The sequence below is a fragment of the Anas acuta genome, chromosome 4 (genome assembly GCF_963932015.1).
Source record: "Anas acuta chromosome 4, bAnaAcu1.1, whole genome shotgun sequence".
Lineage (NCBI taxonomy): Eukaryota > Metazoa > Chordata > Aves > Anseriformes > Anatidae > Anas > Anas acuta.
In genome coordinates, this window is record NC_088982.1 from 44,655,007 (window position 1) to 44,675,882 (window position 20,876).

Consider the following 20,876-nt stretch of genomic DNA (forward strand, 5'->3'; position numbering starts at 1 on the left):
TTTATTTGTGTTAGTATTATTTGTCTGTCTAAACATGTGTATGATCAGTTTATTTCTGGGTGACTTTTTGTTTGTTTGTTTTTGTTTTGTTTTGGTCATGTAAAGCTATTTGCTCTGTGTTACCATGAGCTTCTGTTCTTGACTTCTCCCATCCCCATTCTGGAAATGTAGATTAAGAATTCCCTCTTTTTCTGTTGATTTTTTTTTATCAGTATTGAATGCTAGGCTTAATGAATAATGTCCTTTCATTGAATTTGTCATTTGAAAAACTGTCACATGGAATGATGGCTACAAGGAAAAGTGTAAATTTTAGTCTATGCAAAGATTTGTATTGTGCTTGACTCCTATGCCCAAGCTTAGTTGAACTGGGTTATTTTTTATCTTGAAGGTTTGTGGTATCTTGCAGTGTGCTTTGTGTAGTGCTTATGAGTTGATTTAGCAAGGAAAGAGCAGTGGTTATATTATGTTGAACTTTTGACTGATATGAAGACACTCCTACAGCTTGTGCAGATCAATAAACCATCCAAAGCAGTGATGGAATATTGAACAAATGCACTTGACATAATTACTTACAGACAAAAAAAAAAAAAAGAAAAAAAAAAGATTGCACTCAGAAGATTTTGCTGAACTTGGAAAATACTCTTGAAAAGATCCCAACAATATGTTGAGCTCAGCAAGTTTGCCGATGACACCAAGCTGTATGGCGTGGCTGACACGCAGGAGGGAAGGGATGCTGTACAGAGGGGCCTGGACAGGCCTGAGAGGTGGGCCTGTGCGAATCTCTTGAGGTTCAGCAAGGCCAAGTGCGAGGTCCTGCATCTGGGTTGGGGCGCTCCCAAGCACAAATACAGGATGAGTGGAGAATGGCTTGAGAGCAGTCCTGAGGAGGATTTGGGGGTGTTGGCTGATGAGAAGCTCAACACGAGCCAGCAATATGTACTTGCAGCCCAAAAGCCAAATATATCCTAGGCTGCACCAAAAGCAGCATGGCCAGCAGCGCAAGGGAGGTGATTCTCCCCCTCTGCTCTGCTCCTGTGAGACCCCACTTGGAGTGCTGCATTCAGCTCTGGGATCCCCAGCACAAGAAGGACATGGACAAATTAGAATGAGTCCAGAGGAGGGCTGCGAGGATGGTCAGAGGGCTGGAGCACCTCTTCTGTGAAGACAGGCTGAGGGAGTTGGGGTTGCCCAGTCTGGAGAAGACAAGGCTCTGGGGAGACCTCATTGCAGCCTTCCAGTATCTAAAGGGGGCCTGCAGGAAAGCTGGGGAGGGACTCTGTCAGGGGGTGCAGTGATAGGACAAGGGGTAATGGCTTTAAATTAAAAGAGAATAGATTTAGATGAGATGTTAGGAAGAAATTTACTGTGGTGTTGGTGAGGCACTGGCACAGGTTGCCCAGAGAAGCTGTGGATGCCCCATCCCTGGAGGTGTTCAAGGGCAGGCTGGATGGGGCTTTGGGCATCCTAGTTTAGTGGGAGATGTCCCTGCCTGTGGCAGGGGATTGGAATTAGATGGTATTTAAGGACAGCAATAAAGGCCTATTTTCCCCAAGCTCTATGGCATTACATTTAGAAAAATAGAGAGTGAGTACTTCTGCAGGGAAGCAAGGTCTTAAGGAAATATCACTAGAAGTATTTTTTTTTTTCCTGGAGGATAAACTATGTTGGAAAAGGAAGGAGGATGTGGAGAAATGGTAGGTTAATATTGTATTCACTACGAAAAGGTTCCCTGCTTGAGGCAATGACCAGTCAGTCTCCATTGTTGCATGTCTTGTCCGTATGATGTAGGATGCTCTGTGGCTCTCAGTGGCATTCTTCATACAACAGGTTGTGTATTAAGGCAGCAGTCTGATGGATTCATTTCACCTGGCATCCCTAAATAGCTCCGCTAAGTAATAAAAACAGCCCTGTGGTGCCATTATTGTCCATTAACTATGCAAAAAGGGAGTGGCTACTATGACAGCTCCTGTGATGTCTACACTGAGTATTTTGAAGGTGAGACTGGGTCAAAACAAAAGTAAATCTAGCTCAGCCTTATAATCTGGATGGTGGCTGACAGTGGGTGCCTACAGAGAAGCATAAAAATAGATCAGACGTATAATAGTATGCCCCTGAATGCTCTTTCATCTTCAGGGATTTGTGCTTCCAGCTCTGCTTCTGGTAGAGGAGGTGTCTTTATATTTAAAAATCTTGAGTCAGTTTACTCTCTGTGAATTTGTCATTCTGTCCTGGAATGCCCGTAAATTATTAACAGCTGTAGCACCCTGGGGCAATGAGTTTCATAGCTCACAGAATGAAGTAGCCGGGACATGGCTGATAGCCTCAAAAGGGGTTTCTCATCTGTGGCCATTAAAAAGAAAGATTAAAATGCAGTGGATATAAATTGTGAATAAAATTTAACTCAGACTTACAGGTTCATCAGCATTCCAGAAGCATTTATCTGAAATGTGTCCTAACAGCCCCTGACTGTGCTAACTGAGCCAGGGAAGAAGTTCAGCACCCAAAATAGTGCAGAGCATGTATGTTGTATCTGTAACTGGTTTTCCACTAGGATTTCTCAATTCCTTTTAACAGCAGTGCCTACAGCTGGTTACTTCACATGCTTTTCTAACAGGTGTTGTCGTTTCGATGATACTGCATATAACCTATATCAAGAACAGCATGTTTTGTCTTGTCACAGTCATCACAAGGGCTGCTGCTAAATTCTCAGGCAGCTCTTACATTGCTTCACAGAACTTGCAGAAAGAAGAAGCTGGCAAAATCTAATCCTGATGTCTGACTGCAAAAAATTTGGTCTTTATATGCTACAATCTTGCACTTCTTTGATTATAAAAATAGCCCTTGTCCAAACTAAAGGCTTCCTATGAAAACTTATTTCATAGCATAGAAAGTGCTTTGTGTTAGATTGTGTCATTGTGGTTAAATTGCAGTAGCTGACTTGTGAGACCTTAGGGCACTCCCAGTATTTGCAGACGCACTGGCTTTCCCATAAGGTAAACGAGAAGTATTTTTGTATAGAAATGAAGGTACTGTGTTTCCCAGTTCAGTTTGGGAGTGTTAAAATTCGTACCATATGAGCGGTACTACTTTTCTCATCTTTCGTTAGCTATTACTTCATAAGTTGTGATGTCAATTTGGAAAGACAGGAGGATACGTATGAGGGTCTTTGGAGCATGTAATTTTAGCAGCCTGCTGGCATGTTGTCAGCAATGGGCATCTGCTCACGGTCAGGCTGCCAGCGCCCTGTAGGAGCCTTGGGCATCTGGCCTGAACCTGCCCTGTGTGTTTGCTAGCATGTGGGAACCTGGAAGGGACGTCCAAGGGAAAACTTAGGAGAGTTATTCTTGGAGAAGGATTAAGGTGGGCACTTCTTCCTGCTGCTCCTCTGTGCAGCTTGTATCTGCTCTAAAAACTTGTGCCTCGTGGAAAAGGCCTGAGGAAAGGCCAGGCTGAGGCAGTGCAGCTGCTTGGTGGGACCTGGGGGAGGACCATGAGGACTGCCCGGAGGCCCAGCCTGCTCAGGGGCACGGGGGGCCTGTCCAGAGGCCCCATCTTACTGTGGCTGCAGTGAAACCCTGCTGTGGAAATGCACGTTGGGAACTGGTGCATTTCTGCAGACAAGGCACAAGACATGGGGAATGCATGGTCTATGCTGCAGAAAGGTTTCGGCTTTTTCCCACAACAACAGTTCTTTAAATAGGAGCACTGGAGTGCAATCAGCAAGCGCGTGTCCTTGCTGCGGTCTGGAAAGGCATATTTACCCACTGAAGTGCAGCCATTGGGTGCTCCCGAGCTCCGAGGTGCTGGGGCTGGGTAATGCTAACTCAAATGGAGCGACCCTGTGAGTGTGGAGGAGGAGAAGGCAGCGCTGCAGCCAGCGGGCTCAGGCTGTGTGCGCTTGGAGCTCCCCACAAGAGCTGCAGATGGCTTTGTGTTACTGTTTTTTGGTCGGTTTAACTCCTGTGCGTACAACTATTGTTGTAACCCACAGAGCTACTCTTGCCAAGGTTATTCTGACACTGTCTCACTGTTTCTGGTGCCAGAGTACCTGCCGTATGCGGCTACGTGTTTACCTACTTGCTGTGAAAGCACAGTGTTGCGTTATTGCCAGCATAAAGAGCCTGCCTGGGTAAACCTCTGCCTGCCGCTTAACGCTTGGTTGAGGTCTTCTCTGAGACCAAGGGTGATATATAGATGCTTAGACATACATCTGGGTGTTTGAAAGGCACTTCAGTTCAGAAGAAGGCAGCAGACATAGAAGGTAAAATCACTGTTGTCTCCGAGCGAGAAAATGAGGTGGATACTGTACAAAAGCTCAGGTAAATGCAGAGAAGCAGCAAGCAGTATTTCATCCTTTAAACAGTGTAAGTGCTGCAGGTTATGTGAAACTGAATTCGGCATGCTCACGGGCTGGGGAGGGTCTCTTCTTCCTCCTGTCCTTCAGTCTCTCTCCCATATGTTTTTTTGGCAGAAATCCCACCTGCTCAGGCACCCTATCTACACAGCCCATGTGCTACGGAGACATGAATTCCTGTGCTTTCCTGTGCCTCTGTTGTTTGCTTTTTTTTAATGCTTATACTCTGCCATTTCTTGCTGTGAAACATCTGTATTTTCTCTCCCAGTTTATTTTTCTTATGCTGTTTCTGTTGAGAAATGGGATTTTGAAGGTTGAAAAAAAAAAAAAAAAAAAGAAGAGGAAGAAAGAAGCCTGAAGGGCTGGCAGTCTCTAGGTTAATTTTGCATAGAAGTTGTATGTCATGTGGTGATAGCTGGGTGCTGTCTTGTCCCTTGGTGTTTTGAACTTTGTGCTAATTCAACACGATCCAAGTGGAAGCAGAAGCAGAGGAGAGGTCAGTGGGGATATATGACTAAACTCAAGGCTATCACCTCTCCTAAAGGGAGAGCTGCAGAACTGTAAGATCAAGCAGAAGTGCAGCATGGGGCAGGTTGGTGTTTCAGGAGGGAGCGGAGGGGATGATCTCTGAGCAGTTCAACCTTCACTGCTCAGCTCAGGACCAAGCATTTGCATCTGCTTTTACTTTTCTTGCCATTGCTCAGCAGCTCTAAAGAAAATGCCTAGGGCAGTTCTTAATGTACTTTATATCTAACTGTATGTAGAAGAGGCCAGGAACCTCTTCCCAAACAGATTCCTGCTCAGCCTCTTGCTTTTTGTACTACCTGATGTCCTGAGCCTGGAGGATTTAGCAGTGATTAGTGTGGAGTCTCCATGGAGCACTTTGATTTCAAGTAGCATTTCAGAGCAGCTGTTTATGGAAGCTGCAGTGATTTAAGGCACAGTTTTAATTATTTGCCAGCTCAGCTTTTTTTTTTTTTTTGAGTTCAAGTACCTAAAAAGGCTGAACAGAAACCTGTTATTGTTAATAAAATAGGCCTAGAGTCAAAAATGTGTAAGTAAAATGTGTAAGTGTGAGGATCATGTTAGTGGCACTTGGTAGTTAATCAGAAGAGTGTTTTTTTTTTTTTTTTTATGGATGCTCTGACTAGCAGCTTTGGATGGCAAGTGTAGAATTTAAAATCCTTTTACTTAGGCCTGCACAATACCTAGCTCATAAAATAATTATTTGGATCTGCCTCGCTGTGGATTTTTTTTCTTTAAAATAGCTCACCTGAGAAAATGTTTTATTAAACATGGAAAGGGCTATGGTCCTGAAATGAGGTCCTGAAAACCTCAGACAGACAAATAGCCTTAAAGTAAGTATCACATCTCAGGTGTGTGATTACTGGGTGATAATATGAGCTCTAACCTGCCAGCCTTATCCCTTGGTGTGTGCAGGGCAGCCAGCAGAAAGGCTCCCCTTTGTCCGAGGGCGAGACTGTGGGAACATGGGGTGTGTAGGGATGGAAGCAGGACCACCAAAAGGTCCTGCTTTGCATTGGGGTACTGCAGAGGGAGGCAGAGGTTGTGGGGATGTGCAGAGAAAAGGAAAGGGGGGGAGGGTTAGATGTCAGCTGTAACTCTTTTCTCCTCTCCAACTTGGAGTATAAAGCATAAGTATGTTGGTGTCTTAAGAGGCCCACCCACTTATTTCAGACACATGTATTGTTATAGATTTTGATTACAAACTGAGGAAAGGGGAAAGAACATGAAGCAAGTAAAATGATTTAGTTTTCATTTATAGCAGTGGCTTCTATCCTTGTTATTCCTGTCTTCAGCAGGTGAGAGCCTGTAAAAGAAATCTAATTCATGACCTTGACATCTGACAGTCGAACGGGGGGTGATCCCATTGCCGTGCCGAAGAGATGTCAGGATACAGAGCTGTTTTCTGATGGCTGCAGTGCCTGGCCCTGCCACCTCAATGGCAAATGCCTGCTTCAGGCTTGCTACAAAAGCCGCAGCCTGGGCAAGCAGAGCTAGGTGTAAGCAGGAGGTAGAAAGAAACAGAACAAGGTGGTAAAGGCAGAGGAGGATGGGCGCTGTGGGGGCTGTGAAGGTCTCAGCAGCCCAGTGTTAGATCCCAGGCAAACCTTTCAAGTTCTTTGCCTCTCCTGGTTGTGACAAACCATGTGTAGGATCACAGGCTTAGGGGAAGAGCATCTGCCCCACTGGATCACAAGATGGGTGGGTGATCGTGGCTCCAGGCTGTGGCACAGGGAGAGGAGCCAGCACCTGACAGAGCTCCTTTCAGGGCAGAGGCGTTGTGGCTGCGAGCAGGGCTGCAGTGCGAGCAGCCCTGGCTTTTCCCTGCCCGTCTGAGCTCCTGCCTGGGCTGCTGGAGCACGCCGGGTCAGGCTGCAGGTTGCACTTGTTACGGTGGGGAAAGGTAAGGGAGCCTCCACCAGCACCATCCCATCCAGATGACTAAGGGCCCGTGATCTTAGTGCGGGCACGGTCCCACAATGACAGAGCCTGCTTGTTTCACCCCACCTGATTTCCTGGTGCCAGCACCAAATTAACAGTGTGGAGCCAGGGGGTGGCTGAACAGACCATCCTGTCCTGTGTTTATGTTCCCTCATTCCCAGCATCATGGCTTTGGGGAACTGATTTCTGGTCGCTCCCACCTCTTATTTTCCAGACAGCCTTATTTCCTGCAACTGTATTATTTAGCCATTTAGTTAGGACTAACCCAATATATTTTTTTCTTTTTTTTTTTCTGCTGACCTTAAAATCTTCTGTGGAGCAGGCTGAGTTAGATTACTCTCCCTTCAGTCAATTTATGACAGAGACTTCGGTGCAGGCCATTAATCTTAACCTGGAGTGTTTGAATGACTCATTTAATATTAGGGGAAGGATGTAGCAATATCCAGCTATGGTCTGTAAATTAGCTACAGGTTTGGGGTTGGTTTTGATTTTTGTTGTAACTTACCATTTATGGACTCCCTCAGAATGCTAATTCAGGCTGTGTTAGAAAAAGGAGAAGAAATTATTGGAAAATTGTAACAATTAGAGGGGATGATAGCAGGGGCTAGACCACTCCTTTCTGTGGTGCTATAAAGATGGCATGAGCTATATATTTTCCATAGAACTTACTTCCAATGGGCGCAGCAAACTTCTGTGGGAGATTAGTGTTTTTTGTTCTTTTTTTTTAAAAAAAAAAGAAAAATAAAGAACAACAATCCCCATGCCCTTCCCCCAGCTCAGAACAGACATACAATAAACCTGGTTGAAATGGGCTGGCAATAACTGGTATGGGGTAAAGTGCAAGATTGCTCACTGAGCTACAAATCCATTTCCTCTTCACAAGGGAGAAGGAGCCCATGTGTCAACATTAAACATGCAAGAACCAAAATCTCAAGGGAAATGAGATTTTCTGTTGTCTCATTTTTCGGTTGTCTCCTCTTCCTTGCCACAGTACCACGGCTTTGTTTTGTTTAAGAAGCAGAATCATTTCCAGAACATAAGAGCATTGTCAGAAGGCAGCTTCTTGGAGTTAATTGCATGAGAACTGCATTTTGAAGCAATCTCTCATTTGGAGTTGTAGTTCCCAGTAAGAGTGGCTGTAGCTGTGACTCCTGCGGTCTCCTTTGGCCATGAGGTATGTTACGGGAGCGGTTCTGAATCGAGGGGTTTGTAGTCCATGCTACTGACTGTAACTGGAAATAGCAATTTGAGCGATCCTTGTTGTTCTGTTTTAGTGTATGTAAACTTGATGCTGGAAATGAGCAAGGAAAAGCAAGCAGCTAAGTGATGCCTGTGTGCTTCTGTCTGAGCCCTCCGCCTCAGGTCTGGGGGTGCACTCCAGAGTTTTCAGTCCTGATTTTTGTTTTAAATGTGCCTTTGTTCAAGTGGCAAAAACAAAAGACTTTGGATCTCCTAGCTGTGGGAGTTAAAATTTTTGCTTGTTCTTTGTAATGGAGTTCTCTGTACAGTTGAAAAAGAAAAGCAAGAACCCAAAGAAAGAATAGCAATACCCCACCCCCATCCCTCCAAAAATATGCCTGAAACTCCAGCCTTTTTTTAAGCTGTGAATTGTGCCGTGCAGATCCCTGCTTCTTCTGACCTGCTGAGTGTGGAGCTAAAATGAAACAGACTTTGTTCTCTTTGACAGAGTTGGGCACATGTCGAGGGAATCAGAGGAGCAGCGTTTTGGCATGAGCACCCAGACTCCTAACACATGCACGCATGCTGCCTGATGTTTCATTTCAGGTTATAAACTGGATTACAACATGCTTTTGCCCAGTGGGCATTACCCAGGGAAACCAGGCTGGATCTGCACGATGTATAAAACCAATCTGGCTTAGTGATTGCCAAGTAGGAAATAAATGATGGGTAGAGATTCTATGTTTTTAACAGGAATTCAGATTAAATGTCAGTCATGATAATGATTATTAATCCTATTTACCTGGTCAGTCCAAGAATAGAATAAGTATATTCTGGAAACTGTTTAAAGAGTGTAGGGCAACTTTTTAAGCAGTGAGGTCTAAACTAACCCTACCTCTTCTAATTAAGTCCAAGTAGCACAGACAGTATTTAAAGCCAACAGTTTTTATTCCTGATGCAAATGGCCTTTTGTGTCCTTTTATTTGTGGGAAGCTTTGTTAGCCTCAGTGAGCTGAAATACTTGCATATGATTTGAGTTTTTTTGTTGTCGTTTTGTTTTGTTTTTTTCAAAAGAAAAGATTCACTGTATTTAGGGATGCAAATACTACCTTGTCTGCAAAGCCCACCAGCTGTTGTACTGGAGGACAAAGCTAATTCTATGTTGCTTAGCTTCAGTAGTGTCTGTGTATTCACAAGCATCTTTTGAGCAACTTTCTCTGTATAACTGAGAAATTCCACTGACACCAACTTTATTTCCTTTGGTAACAGCCTGGTAAAATCTGGACTGATCTGTGAGTTAGTTAGTTAGTTTAAATAAGTTATTAGATTCACTAAGGGAATGCAACTTTGCATTAATGCTTGTGCAGAAGTTCAGCAGACTGCTGGCTCTGAGTCTCTTGGTTCTTTGAATGTGAGGTTATGAATCACAGCTGTGAGTGTTTGAGCTGACTCGAGTCAGGTTAAACTCATGGCTTTGCAGTGCAAGAAGCCGCTGCTGGTTTGTGTGTCAGTGGCACAGCTCTCTGAAGAGGTTCCTTGGTGCTGCTTTAAACATCTGGAGGGACAAAGGGCGTTTGTGGGGTCTTTTGTTGGTGCTGGAAGCTGGAGCAGGGGAGAACCAAGCCAAGAAATACTCTGAATCCTGGACAAATCCGAATGCAATCACTGAGCGCTAAGCTTTATCTCCCTTTCTAAATGAAAGTGCTTTCGTTTCATCTGTGGCGACCGCCCTGATAACCAACGTTGCGTAATAGCGGCTCTCCCCCGGGGACTCAAATCCCTTTTCCGATTTGCGAGTAATATTTGCATATGTGTTTCGGGGCTGCATTGACATGCCAGCTGCACACTGGTGGCTGTCTCCGCCCGCTAATCCTGTAATAACATTCTGGTGCCCAAATTCAATGGCCCTGCGCGGAGCCTCCGAACAGCTGATCGCCGAGTAGGGAGGGAAAAAAAAATAACCCAGCGAATCTCCTTGCAGCTCTCTGCTGCATCCCTATCCCACAATGCCCCGCACGCTTTGCTGCAGTCTTTCTACACGGGCTGAGTGAGAAAAAGATGTGCTAAATAAAGATTGATTGGTTTGCATCCTGAAGGGGTCTCCCACTTGTAAATGACCCGGGGGGGGAAAAAAAAAATTCATGACGACTTCACTGGGCCTCCTCCCGTTCTTCCATTTTTCTTTCCACCTGTCCTCTTCGTGGAATGGAGCATCACTCCTTAGAGCACAAAATGCGCTGTGCCTCTAACAGTGACCGTGCTCCGATAGGGATCCTTAACCGGTTTTACGCGTGAGGCTTGAAATATTGACAGATGATGTTTTGTTCGTTTGGATTACTGCGGAACTGCAGCTCCGACCCTGCAAGGATTTGGTCCTCAGCACTGCACTGATTAAGCTATTTTTCTACAAAGATGGGTAGGTCGAAAATGCTCGAGTTTTGCTCAGTGTTATATTCCCGGTGGCTGCTGTTTCAGCCCCGATTGTTCATTATGCTTCTGCATGCTGTAAGAATGAAGAGGGTTGCTGTGTTTTAAACAACAAGGCACCAAACTGATTGCAAGAGTGGGAGAGAAAGGAATGCAAATGTAGCTTGTCGAGCCTTCTACCCAAGCGGGCTGTGTGGCGGTGATGATTATCGATGTACTTGCTGTGTCCTGTATCGGCACATTTCGGGGCTGCTGCTGTAAATGTCTCGAATCTGCCCTTTATTCCCAAAAAGCGTGGACAGATGGCATGTCTGTTTTAAGGAGTTTTAAAGCCCAGCTCCCCCAGTCTTTGGAGCAACATTGTTGAGGTTCCCCACCCTTTCTTACCGCTCTCAAGGCCTAGCCGTTCCTTTGCAAACGTTGCCATTGGAAACCTAGTCATTCATCAGACATGAATAGACCCTCGGGTTGTGAATGCCATTGATAAGAAGAGGATGAACAAGCTGCATGCAATTTGTTCTCCCCAGGCTGTACTTTCAGGCTAGTTGCATTTCTGGCTGGGTGGAGTTCGGCGATAGCAGCATCTGAGCGAGAGGGAGTTCTGTGCTTTTAGGGATAAACCCTGGGAAACGGACAGTTGCAAGTTTTCCCCCTGTCTCTTTCTCAGCTGGGCCATGGAAACTAACAGAGAATTCGGTAACGGTTGAAGAGCCGAGCTAAAGAGACTTGTAGAAAGGGTGCACTTCTCTACCGTGTGACTATTTGTCAGAAACAGCTCTTCTGGAACTGTTATTTGCTGTACCCTAACATTTTCTCCCCTTTTTTAATAGTAGGGGAAGTTCTTTTTCATATGGGTGAGGCCACACCCTGACTTTGGTTCCTGGAGGCATGCATGTGTAGCAGGGCAAGGCTTTACACCAGCTTAGAGAGCCATTGTTTCCTCCTTTCTTCGCTCTATAGTGCATCTTGAATTCAAATCAATAGTCCTATCTCCAAGTAGAAGGAAAAATAATTAATGTAATTTTGGGGATGGCTGAAAACAATCATCCTTAAGCCTCAAATGGGTGACAAAGGGTGTACATTTCCCAGCCTTTTTTTGCACTTAATTTGGCAAACCTGACCTAGGCTTCCGCTCTGTGTGTGCCTCTTAGAGATAAATGGGTGGGGTTGTAGGTCTTGTTTGGTGCAGTGTTTCAAAAACCTTTAGCTTTGCCTGTTTAAATTATAAAGTGTAAATATATGGAGAAGTGATTCAGTGATTCTCAGACTTAGATGTATTTTCAAAGGTTGTACTTCAGCTGCTCTTTGTCTCTGTCTTCTGAGACAAAAATGAACCTCTGAAAAGAACCCTAGCAGTTCCCAGAAGATGCTACTATTAAAATGATGGGTTTTCTGTTTAAAAAAAAAAAAAAGTCTTACTTTGCACAATCTCCCGCTGCCAATACATCTGAAACTTATGTTGCTGTTTTTGAGGAATTGCTGATAGCACTGCAGAAAATTAGAATAAATGCTGTCTTTGGCCAAATGTAAAGGGATCATCTAAAATTTGTAACTTTTCCTCAGATAGTCTTTGGTTACACAGTTGCTTTCATTGAGACAAAATAGCCATTTCCATAGCCATACCACATTTAGCAAAATTACATCAAAGGTGAAGTTGGCTGAGGGAGGCTGTGGAATCAGATGCTCAGTCCTGGAAATAACATACTTGACAAACTTTTAACATGAATAATTTGTGTAAGAATTTAACGTACCATGTAGTGGCCACAGCTTGAACTGTGCTGATGAAATTCTGTTTTCAGGTGCATGTTTTAAGCCTGATTTATGTGAGCACAGGAAATAAATGATAATCATGGCCTGCTGTGCTCCAGACAAAACAACAAATATTAAAAGCACTTATTTCTGATCTCTTGTTAATCTTTCCTTTGACTGACAAAGCTGAAAGTGTGAGTATTTGGAAGTTAAAGCAGCTGGCATGAGACCTATGTATGAAATGCTAAGAATCACCTGATTTTGCAATGAGATGGGGAGTTCAGAAAATGAGGATGAGGATCAGATGAAATGCACATGAAATTTTTCAGGCTATGTGAGTTGTCCATCTATAAACAGCATTTGCTGGCGTACTTGGTGGCTGAAAAAGAAATTGCAGTAAATCATGTTTGGTTGCTAGAGAGCTTTCTTCTTTTAAATGGCAGGCAGCATTATTAGAGACCTACTCTTTCGTATCTTAAGTACATTTTTTAATAAAAATAGTCTATGCTTAGTCTATAACAAAAAAAAAAAGTTGCACTGTTCATAATGTATTGGTGTCCAGTTTGGAAACTGTGCTTTTGATAAGACGTCCTCCTGCTTCTGATTATCTTCCTTGTTTTGTTTGGGTTTCCACCCCCCTAATTTTTGGGTTGGGAGAGTGGGAGGCAAATGCAGCTGCATCGATGGTGAAATGATTGTCTTTTGAAGCACACAGCTGAAGAGCAGCATGTTATACAGCCGAATGCACGAATGTGTTAATGCATGTATGATAGCCTGCTCCTTCTACTCCCATGTGTGAAAGCTCAGTAATTTTGTTCCACTTCTTGTGAAGCCATTTTTTAACTCTAGCTTTTAAAAAGAGATGTGGGTTCATAACTGATCCCTCAGCATTTACTGTGTGTGATCTATGGCGTTTAAATAGACTCAGTTTGTGTTTTTCTAATATTGACATTGTATTTTAAGGTGGGGAAAGAAATGGAAAAAAGTGAAACAAATGATCAATTCTGAAATCACTCATTTTTGGATCATGAGCAAACACTGAGTTGCATGAATATTATAACAATTTTTAACCTTACAGATTCCCCTTTTTAGGGGGGTAAAAGGAAACCAAGGGGCCCACCATAAATGCTGTGCCTCAAGTTGCAGGTCAGTTACTGCTGTTGGGGATTTTAACTGGGAATAACTTTCTGCTGCTGTACTTGTTAGCAGAGGAGGCAAATCCCCAGGGACCTGTTACAGGGGAGGTTAGTGCACCCTGTTCCATAGGCACCATCATTATCCTAGAGGTAGCCACTTGTCCGCCGTAGTAAGCCAGCCATACCTGCACATCTTAATGCACAGCTCAGGAAGATCAGGATGTGTCGCTGCTGGTAAAATGCCATGGGCCACAGCACTCATTATGGAAGTGAGTGACCTTGAAGGGAGTGTGATCAGCACCTGTGGCAGGGGGTCTTGGAAAGCCTCAGCTGCCTGTAAGCCAAGTATCGAGCTATCTGGATGACTACAAGCTGGGGTAGAAAGTGCTTAGGGAAGAAGGAACCACCTCAGGAGTGTGCCTGTGGTGGAAGCACCCAGCTGGGCTGGCTGCTCACACAGAAAAGGAGCCCCTGCTCCTCCGTGGAGGCAGGAGGACTGGCAGGCCTCAGGGCTAGGACAGTGGCTGCGGTCGGCTCCTCGGGGAGGGAGCCTGCACCTCTCAGTGCTGGGGGAGAGGAGCTGTGCTGGCCACCCTGCCAGGAGCTCTGCTTGTTAGGTTTTCCTAACCTATTCCCAGCAGTTAACTTTTTCCTGAGGCTGCTCCCTTCCCTTTCCTCTTGTTTTCTCTTTCTTCTCATTAATTCTGTTGCTGTAATCTGTGCCTCCAGTTGAAAATTTTTTCTCTCCCAGCACCTTGCTTGCAGGACAGGAGGAGTTCCAAATCTGCTGGGGGTCCTTTAACCTGTGATTTTAATTCTGCCAGTCAATAGCTCTGCTTCTTTCCCTTTCATTTCATGCTTTTTATGCCAGTGTTATGGAGACATTTCAGTGACTACTCTTCCTGCCTGGAATGCCATTTTCCTTGCATTCATTATCCGGGTATGCTTCCTCTATCCCTCAGCCCTACCTTTGCTGACTCTCAGCAGCTATCAGCTGGCTCTTCTTTGCTCAGGCTCTGTTACTGTGAGGATTTCCACCTCACCTTCCCTACCTCTGTTGCTGATACAGAATTTGAGCACTGTCTTCCCAGGGACGGGCTGGCTCTGGAGGTTCCTTCACAGGAGTTCCTGAAATCCAAGCCTACCATATCTTTGGCACCATCAGCACCGATAAGGGGAAGAAATGTTAGGTTGAACCATTCTTAAACTCTGTGACACAGCCATTAGGCTGGTGCAGTTCCAGTTTAAGCATTTTGCCAGTGGTGCTCTAGATGTAGGAAATCCAATGTTTATTAGAAGTGGCCTAGCCTACTGGCACAAGAACACTTTTATCGTGGATGTCTTTAAAACCAAACAGCCCTGTAACTCATATTTCAGAGGCAACATGCCTTTCTGAAATGCGTGCTCACACAGAGGTGTTATGTATGGTGGGGTAGACTGTTTCCCAGTCTTTGATCACCAATACAACGTTTTAGAAGTTTAATTCTCCGTTGGTTTTGCTTTATATGGAAATATGAATTCCTGTATCAGGATGAAATATGGGTGAATTGGTTGTCAATTTTGTAATTTCATGTAGTTTATAAGCCTTTTTTCTTCTTTTTTTTCTTTTTTTTCCCTCTCAACCAACTCCAGCAGTGTGCAGGGTAGAAGGGAACAGGATCCATATGTCAGTGGTCTAGGATGGCCAGTGAAGGCTCTAACATCCCAAGTCCTGTGGTCCGTCAGATTGACAAGCAGTTTCTGATTTGCAGCATATGCCTGGACCGTTACAAGAACCCCAAAGTACTTCCCTGTCTGCACACTTTTTGTGAAAGGTAAGTCCTTTCTTTGTGCTTGTAACTTGACATTTGTCTTGGAACGAGCACAGAAGCCTGTGTCCTTTATGGGACGCTGACTTTTCTCTTTACTTGTAAAGGTCATGTTAAGGGACAATAAAATGTGGGAAAGCTGGAGAAGTAGGGAGGTAAAAACTGTTATATGTGGTGGGCAGGCAGAAGAGACAGAGTATTTGGAATACTTTCCCTTTATGCAAAAGTAAGTAAATATATTTCTTGGAAGTAATGAATAGAGTTACACCAATGAATAAGGTCACAGTCAGAATTTGGTCTTCAAATTAATAGCCTCAAATTTATACTGATTATTCTTTAATTAGAAACAATAAAAACCTTTCTTTGTTGGTTTACTAAGTAGCAAAATAATTATCCCATCCTTTAATGTCCAAGGGTTAGACACAATATATACATTATTAATAACCGGTGATTAAGTGTCCTCATTATTCTGCAGCTTGGTTGACTGAAGTAGAAAAACTCTCTGAAAAGAGATGGAGAAAACCCAGCAATTTGCCTTCTACTGTATTCATCTGAATTAAATATACATACCTAGGGATACTTTAATGTTGTATTATCCATTCAAACGGTGGCAGGAATACAGCATCTGCAAAAAAGTTAGCCGAAGAATTACTGATTAGAAGTCTTGATCTGATGATGGGATGCACCTCTTTGGGTTATATATTGAATGGCAGAAGAATAATAATAAATGATGCTTCATGTGAACACAGTTCAGGAAATTTCCACCTCTTAGAACTGTGATGTGCGTATTTTAATTTTACAAGAAAAAATGTGGATCTCTGAGTGTGCCAGATTAAAGTCTTTCCTAAAGGAGTAGGAAACTCTGTCTTTACCGAATTCAGCAGTGAAACTCTCACTGAAGTCAGTGAAGTCAAGATTTTCACCATTGCGTCTTAAGTTTCTTGACTTCAGTTCATGTGTAAATCCTAAAGTCAGCTTCTGGTTTTCACTGTAATCCTCTTACGCTGATCTGGTTATGGAGAGAGGTTGGAAGAACTCCTCCAGTGTACAGCTGATGAACAAAACCTAAGCTCTCCTTTCACAGAGCATTTACTGGGGGGTCAGGAGGAGGGCTGCCAAGGGAGGATGAAGAGTGGTGCAAGCAAAGTGCTTGGAAGTGGATGAGAGACACATAGCTGTGCAAGGTCACCCTTCTTGATTGGCATCACATGAACAACTCGGTGTAGCACTGCTCGCCTTTCAGACTCCTGAAGAACTGCATTCTGCAGAGCTTCCCGTCTTTACAGGGCTATATTGAATTGCAGTCAAATGTTGCATGCTCAGCAGTTGTTAACTTGGATTTCAAGGCCAGAAGAACTGCTGCATATTCTTGATAACAGAAGCTTTGTGTTGGATCTGTATTCTATGAAATTCAGTCTTTCTAAAACAAGCGAACAAATCAAAATGAAAAATAAAACACAAAAATCCCCCCAAACCTTGTCTTAACATAAACTATGATAACTTAGGATATGCTTCTCTATGTAGTAAGAACAAAGCAGAGTGAGCTGTGTTGATTTTGGCCAACTGCCAAATAACTTTCCTAATTGAAATAAATGGAAAAATTTCCATTGGTTTCATTGGGACCAGGTTTTAGGTCTGAAACACTAAACCCAGAGATACAAGTTAATAAAGGAGATTCATTTGGAAAGACAAAGGTCAACCATCGGTTACTCGGTTAAAGACGTACGCTTAATGCAATAACTTGATGTCTGTCAAACTTTATCGGATAGTTTATCATTTTTACTATCCTAAGAGCAGGATGCGGTAGATGTCTCAAAGAATAGATCAACTCAGCATGAATGGCTCAAAGAGGGGCCCATAACTCTCACAGTGATGTCAGCTTATTGAACATTTTTTGATGTGGCAGGGGAAAAAAAAGTCCCCATAATACTTCCCTTCTGAAGCCTGGAATATGATTTACCTTTTCTCCCATAAGTAGGGGTAGTGCTATTTCAAGCCAGTTCTTAAATGAAGGGAGTTTTTTTTCCTCTTTGATGATGCTTTCCCTCTCTTTCTCCCCCTCCACCTCCCTTCCCCACAGGTGCTTACAGAATTACATTCCAGCCCATAGCTTAACCCTTTCTTGCCCCGTGTGCCGCCAGACCTCCATTCTGCCAGAGAAAGGGGTTTCTGCACTCCAGAACAACTTCTTTATTACCAACCTGATGGATGTCCTGCAACGAACGCCAGACAACAGCATTGAAGAGTCCTCCATCTTGGAGACTGTCACCGCTGTTGCTGCGGGCAAACCGCTCTCCTGCCCCAATCATGACGGAAATGTAAGTGAGATGAGCTCCCGTGATGTGCACAGGTACTGATGTGTGCTGACTGGTCTGGTTATTTAACATGGACAGGTCATTTTAAATAGGTAGTGGGGGAATTGGAATGACACGATTGCTTTGATTTTTATTTTAGCTCAGCAAAGACAAGTGACTTCTTAAAACCAGCAATGCTCAAACACATTCAGAGGAGCATCTTAAAGTAGCGTTATTTCATCTTAACAACTGCTTTTGGTGATACCTCCTCTTAGTACATTTGGTCAAAATTGCTTCCCTGCAAGCCCTGGACCTTGTGCCTTTGGCTCTTTGGGATGGCTTTCCACAGCTGTCTTACTCATAGGCTCAAATATTGTGGTGAGAACCTGTGGGCTTGTTTAGGCAGTATGAGGCAGGTACCTTATGAGCATAACCTACCTGCATACTGACCCTGAGAGATTGGAGGCAGTCCCAGAAGCTATGTGAGCATGTTAACATAGCGCCAAGTAAAAGGCCATCCTAACTCAGGATGCGCTGGGTCAGCACAGGCTTAAAACAGAGAGCTACTGTTTATCTGCAGTGCTTTGTGCCTCCTGTGTTATCAGTCCTCGGAGGCTGCTTTGTTGTTTTTTATTTTATTTTATTTTTTTTCCCACCACCTACTCTTTTTGTCCAGCATCCTCTCCCATACACCCTCAAATGGTATCACTGTATTCATTGGCAAGTACCCCCAAAGTGAGTAAGTATTCCAATATTATTACAAGAACTACTCCAACTCTGCAGCTTTCAGCATTTTCAACAGTAACCTGTGTGGTTTCATGGTAGGCAGATCAGCTTCTGTCTCAAAGCTAGGCTTTGCAAGTGTGTAAGTAGACCATATTGAAAAACTGAGCCATGTAGTGTTGTAAACTTCTGTGCAAGCCAAGAAATGTATGCCAGGATTTTAAGACAACTTTCTGTGAACTGTTTTATTCAATGCTCAGTTTAGGTGTATGGGTTGTATAGAAATAATTCAGTTCATAGGTGTTCATTGCTCTTACAGAGAAACAACTCAGTTCCCTCTCCTTTACTAACCTGCTGCAATTAGGTTGGCTTGTAGAACTGATTTGCTTCACAATCTGATTAATGAGTAACTTGCGTAACTTTTTTAGTGTGTGCTATACCTGTATGTGTGTAGTGGTTACTCATTAATGTATTCCTATTTTTTTTTATTTACATTTTGTTGGATCTCCTTAACATGAATCACAGTTCTTTTCTGATAGAGGAATTGTGATAGGAACCATTTCATATTTCTTTGTGAAATGCAGGGAAAGAAAAAAAAGAAAAAAAAAAAACAAACCCAACAAATGTCAAAATGAAGATGTTATTTGTTTTGCAATTTACCTTATCAACTGATGACTCTTTAGATATATGTAGAAAAAAATGTCTACATTAAAGTTGGGCCACCTTATAGTTCTCTGAAAATTCCTTTCTATGGAAAGATGTGTTTGTAAGTCCTCTAAAATAAACTTAGTTGGCTTGCCTTGAAGCATAGCTTGCCTTTTAAGATGCAGAGTAGGGTGTGATGGGAATATCTTCTCGTTCCAGTAAATAACTGGGAGGGTGGGGTGGTGGGGAAGAGGCTGAAAATAGCACCAATTTAAAGCTTTGTGAACTAGGAAATTAAAAGGTAAAGTGCATGTTAATCACCATAATGGGGGGAACTGAGGTAAGTTTGGGGGAGAACTGACCAAGGCTGGCTGGGCAGGCCTGGCCGAAGGATAAGGTGTGCAGGGCAGGGTGCCGGGCACCCTGGGCATGACTGAGGAAATGGGCTGTTGCTGGCTTCATGGGTACACAGCATGGCAGGGAGCTGCATGGCAAGGAGCAATATTGGAGTGAGCGAGGGGGGACTGAGGTGGTAGCTGGAGGAGGAGGCCTGCAAAGAACAGGCAGTCATTCTGCACTGAATCCTCTCCTCATTAACTTGTGTATATGGGCTTGGGTATAATCATATGTATCGTCAGATCCATTGTATTTTTGCTCTTGAGGGAAAAATTTGCATCAAGTTGGTTTGATTTAAATATTTCTAGATTTTCTTTGTATTAGCTTGGAAACAAGTTTCTGTTTAAACAAGCTTTTTCAGCCTCTCCAGTGATGCTGGCTTTAAACCTCTGTGATTTAAAATCAGATAGAAACTGCTGTTTTTTTCTTACTGAGTTTCCTGTCTGCTTCTATCTTAGCTTTCCTCAGGCCCTGTAGGTTAAGTGCTTTCCTTTCCAGTTGGTCTCGTTGCCACCACTCATACTTTCCATACGTTTGTGTATATCCTAGTTCTTCTGCACACATCCTCTCATCCTCTGTTGTGGCATCTTTGTTGTGTGCGTGCTTATGAAAAATGAAACTCAGCTTGTAGTATCTTAACGTAAGAGATTTCCTGTGCTGGAACTATAAACTAGTGCTTCCTTATTCACCAAGCTCAGAGCACAAAAATGTCCTTGTGAAACTGGGATAGTAGGGCCCATATGCTATGGAACTTCTGAACCTGAGAGAAGGTTCTAATCTTGTATCTGCACATGCAAATAAGATTGGCTTTATTCTCAGCTGCTAAACTCCTGTAACTCCTGCTGGGCATAATAAGCATGCAAGTTTGGAAATGTTGGTTTACAGTCATTTAGGGGCTAGGTATAGCCTGGACAGGGAACAATGTGTAACTGTAGGTCCATTACTGTATAATATGGATTTTTTTCTTTTCTGAGTTTGAAGTGAAAGCCAGCTTAGAGCCTAGGATCCTCAATTTTACAAGTGCAGTTTATTTTCTGCCTGTAGAGTGCAACAAGAGAACACACCCGATACTAGATTAAACACTTGAAACAAGAGAGCACGTCTCATCTCTGACTAGGTTTTTCTTGAAAGTTGATAGAATAGCTTGGGAACTTGACAAGTAAAAAATTGTGTTTAGAAAAATATTTCCTGAACTTGTGCAACTTCTGCTTACAGCCTATGTGCTTCTCATAGAAAGATAAGAAAGCATCTATCCTTGATGTTCTGATGAAATGGCTTCATAAAATATCTTTTAAACCCTTTTTTCTCCTTGCTTCTATACTTCCCACTGTGTCACTTGTGTATCCCATTAAACTGTAATCTATTTTTTCTGTACTCTGCAATATTCAGTGTATCATTGAGGCTAAATGAAAAATTCAGAATGTCAGAACTTACCTTTAATGAGCATTAGCACTAATGAACTGAGATCACTGCTGGCAAAATATTGTTCTCCTTCACCAGAAACACTTAATACAGTTAGGGAGCAGTAGTCTGACTCTGATATAATCGTATTTGATAAAATACAAGGGATTTAAGTGGTTTACTTGTATGTAAGTATGTTGTTTAAGTCATAACGGTTTTGTAAACTTTTATTTTAAATTTGATTAAAGCTTTCAGGTTTACTGCATCGGTAGGCAAAAGCTAAGACTTGGGAGAACAG

At 43.2% G+C, this 20,876-nt stretch overlaps 2 protein-coding genes across 17 annotated transcripts in view; both read left to right on the forward strand.

Moving 5' to 3' along the window:
* Window positions 1–20,876, forward strand: part of MND1 (meiotic nuclear divisions 1) — a 213,689-nt gene that overhangs the window by 115,949 nt on the left and 76,864 nt on the right. The gene's annotated exons all lie outside the window — the stretch shown is intronic.
* The window catches only part of TRIM2 (tripartite motif containing 2), an 88,213-nt gene that overhangs the window by 32,893 nt on the left and 34,444 nt on the right, over window positions 1–20,876 (forward strand). For 10 of the 16 annotated variants that reach the window (XM_068680990.1, XM_068680991.1, XM_068680989.1 and 7 more), the window contains 2 exons: window positions 14,944–15,125; window positions 17,200–17,437. In XM_068680990.1, coding sequence (XP_068537091.1) covers window positions 14,992–15,125; window positions 17,200–17,437 — 372 coding nt within the window. In that variant the 5' untranslated portion in view covers window positions 14,944–14,991. Of the gene's footprint in view, window positions 1–4,173; window positions 4,320–7,683; window positions 7,995–10,043; window positions 10,416–14,943; window positions 15,126–17,199; window positions 17,470–20,876 lie in introns of those variants that run through there. The other 6 variants (XM_068680992.1, XM_068680984.1, XM_068680993.1 and 3 more) reach the window with 6 other exon arrangements.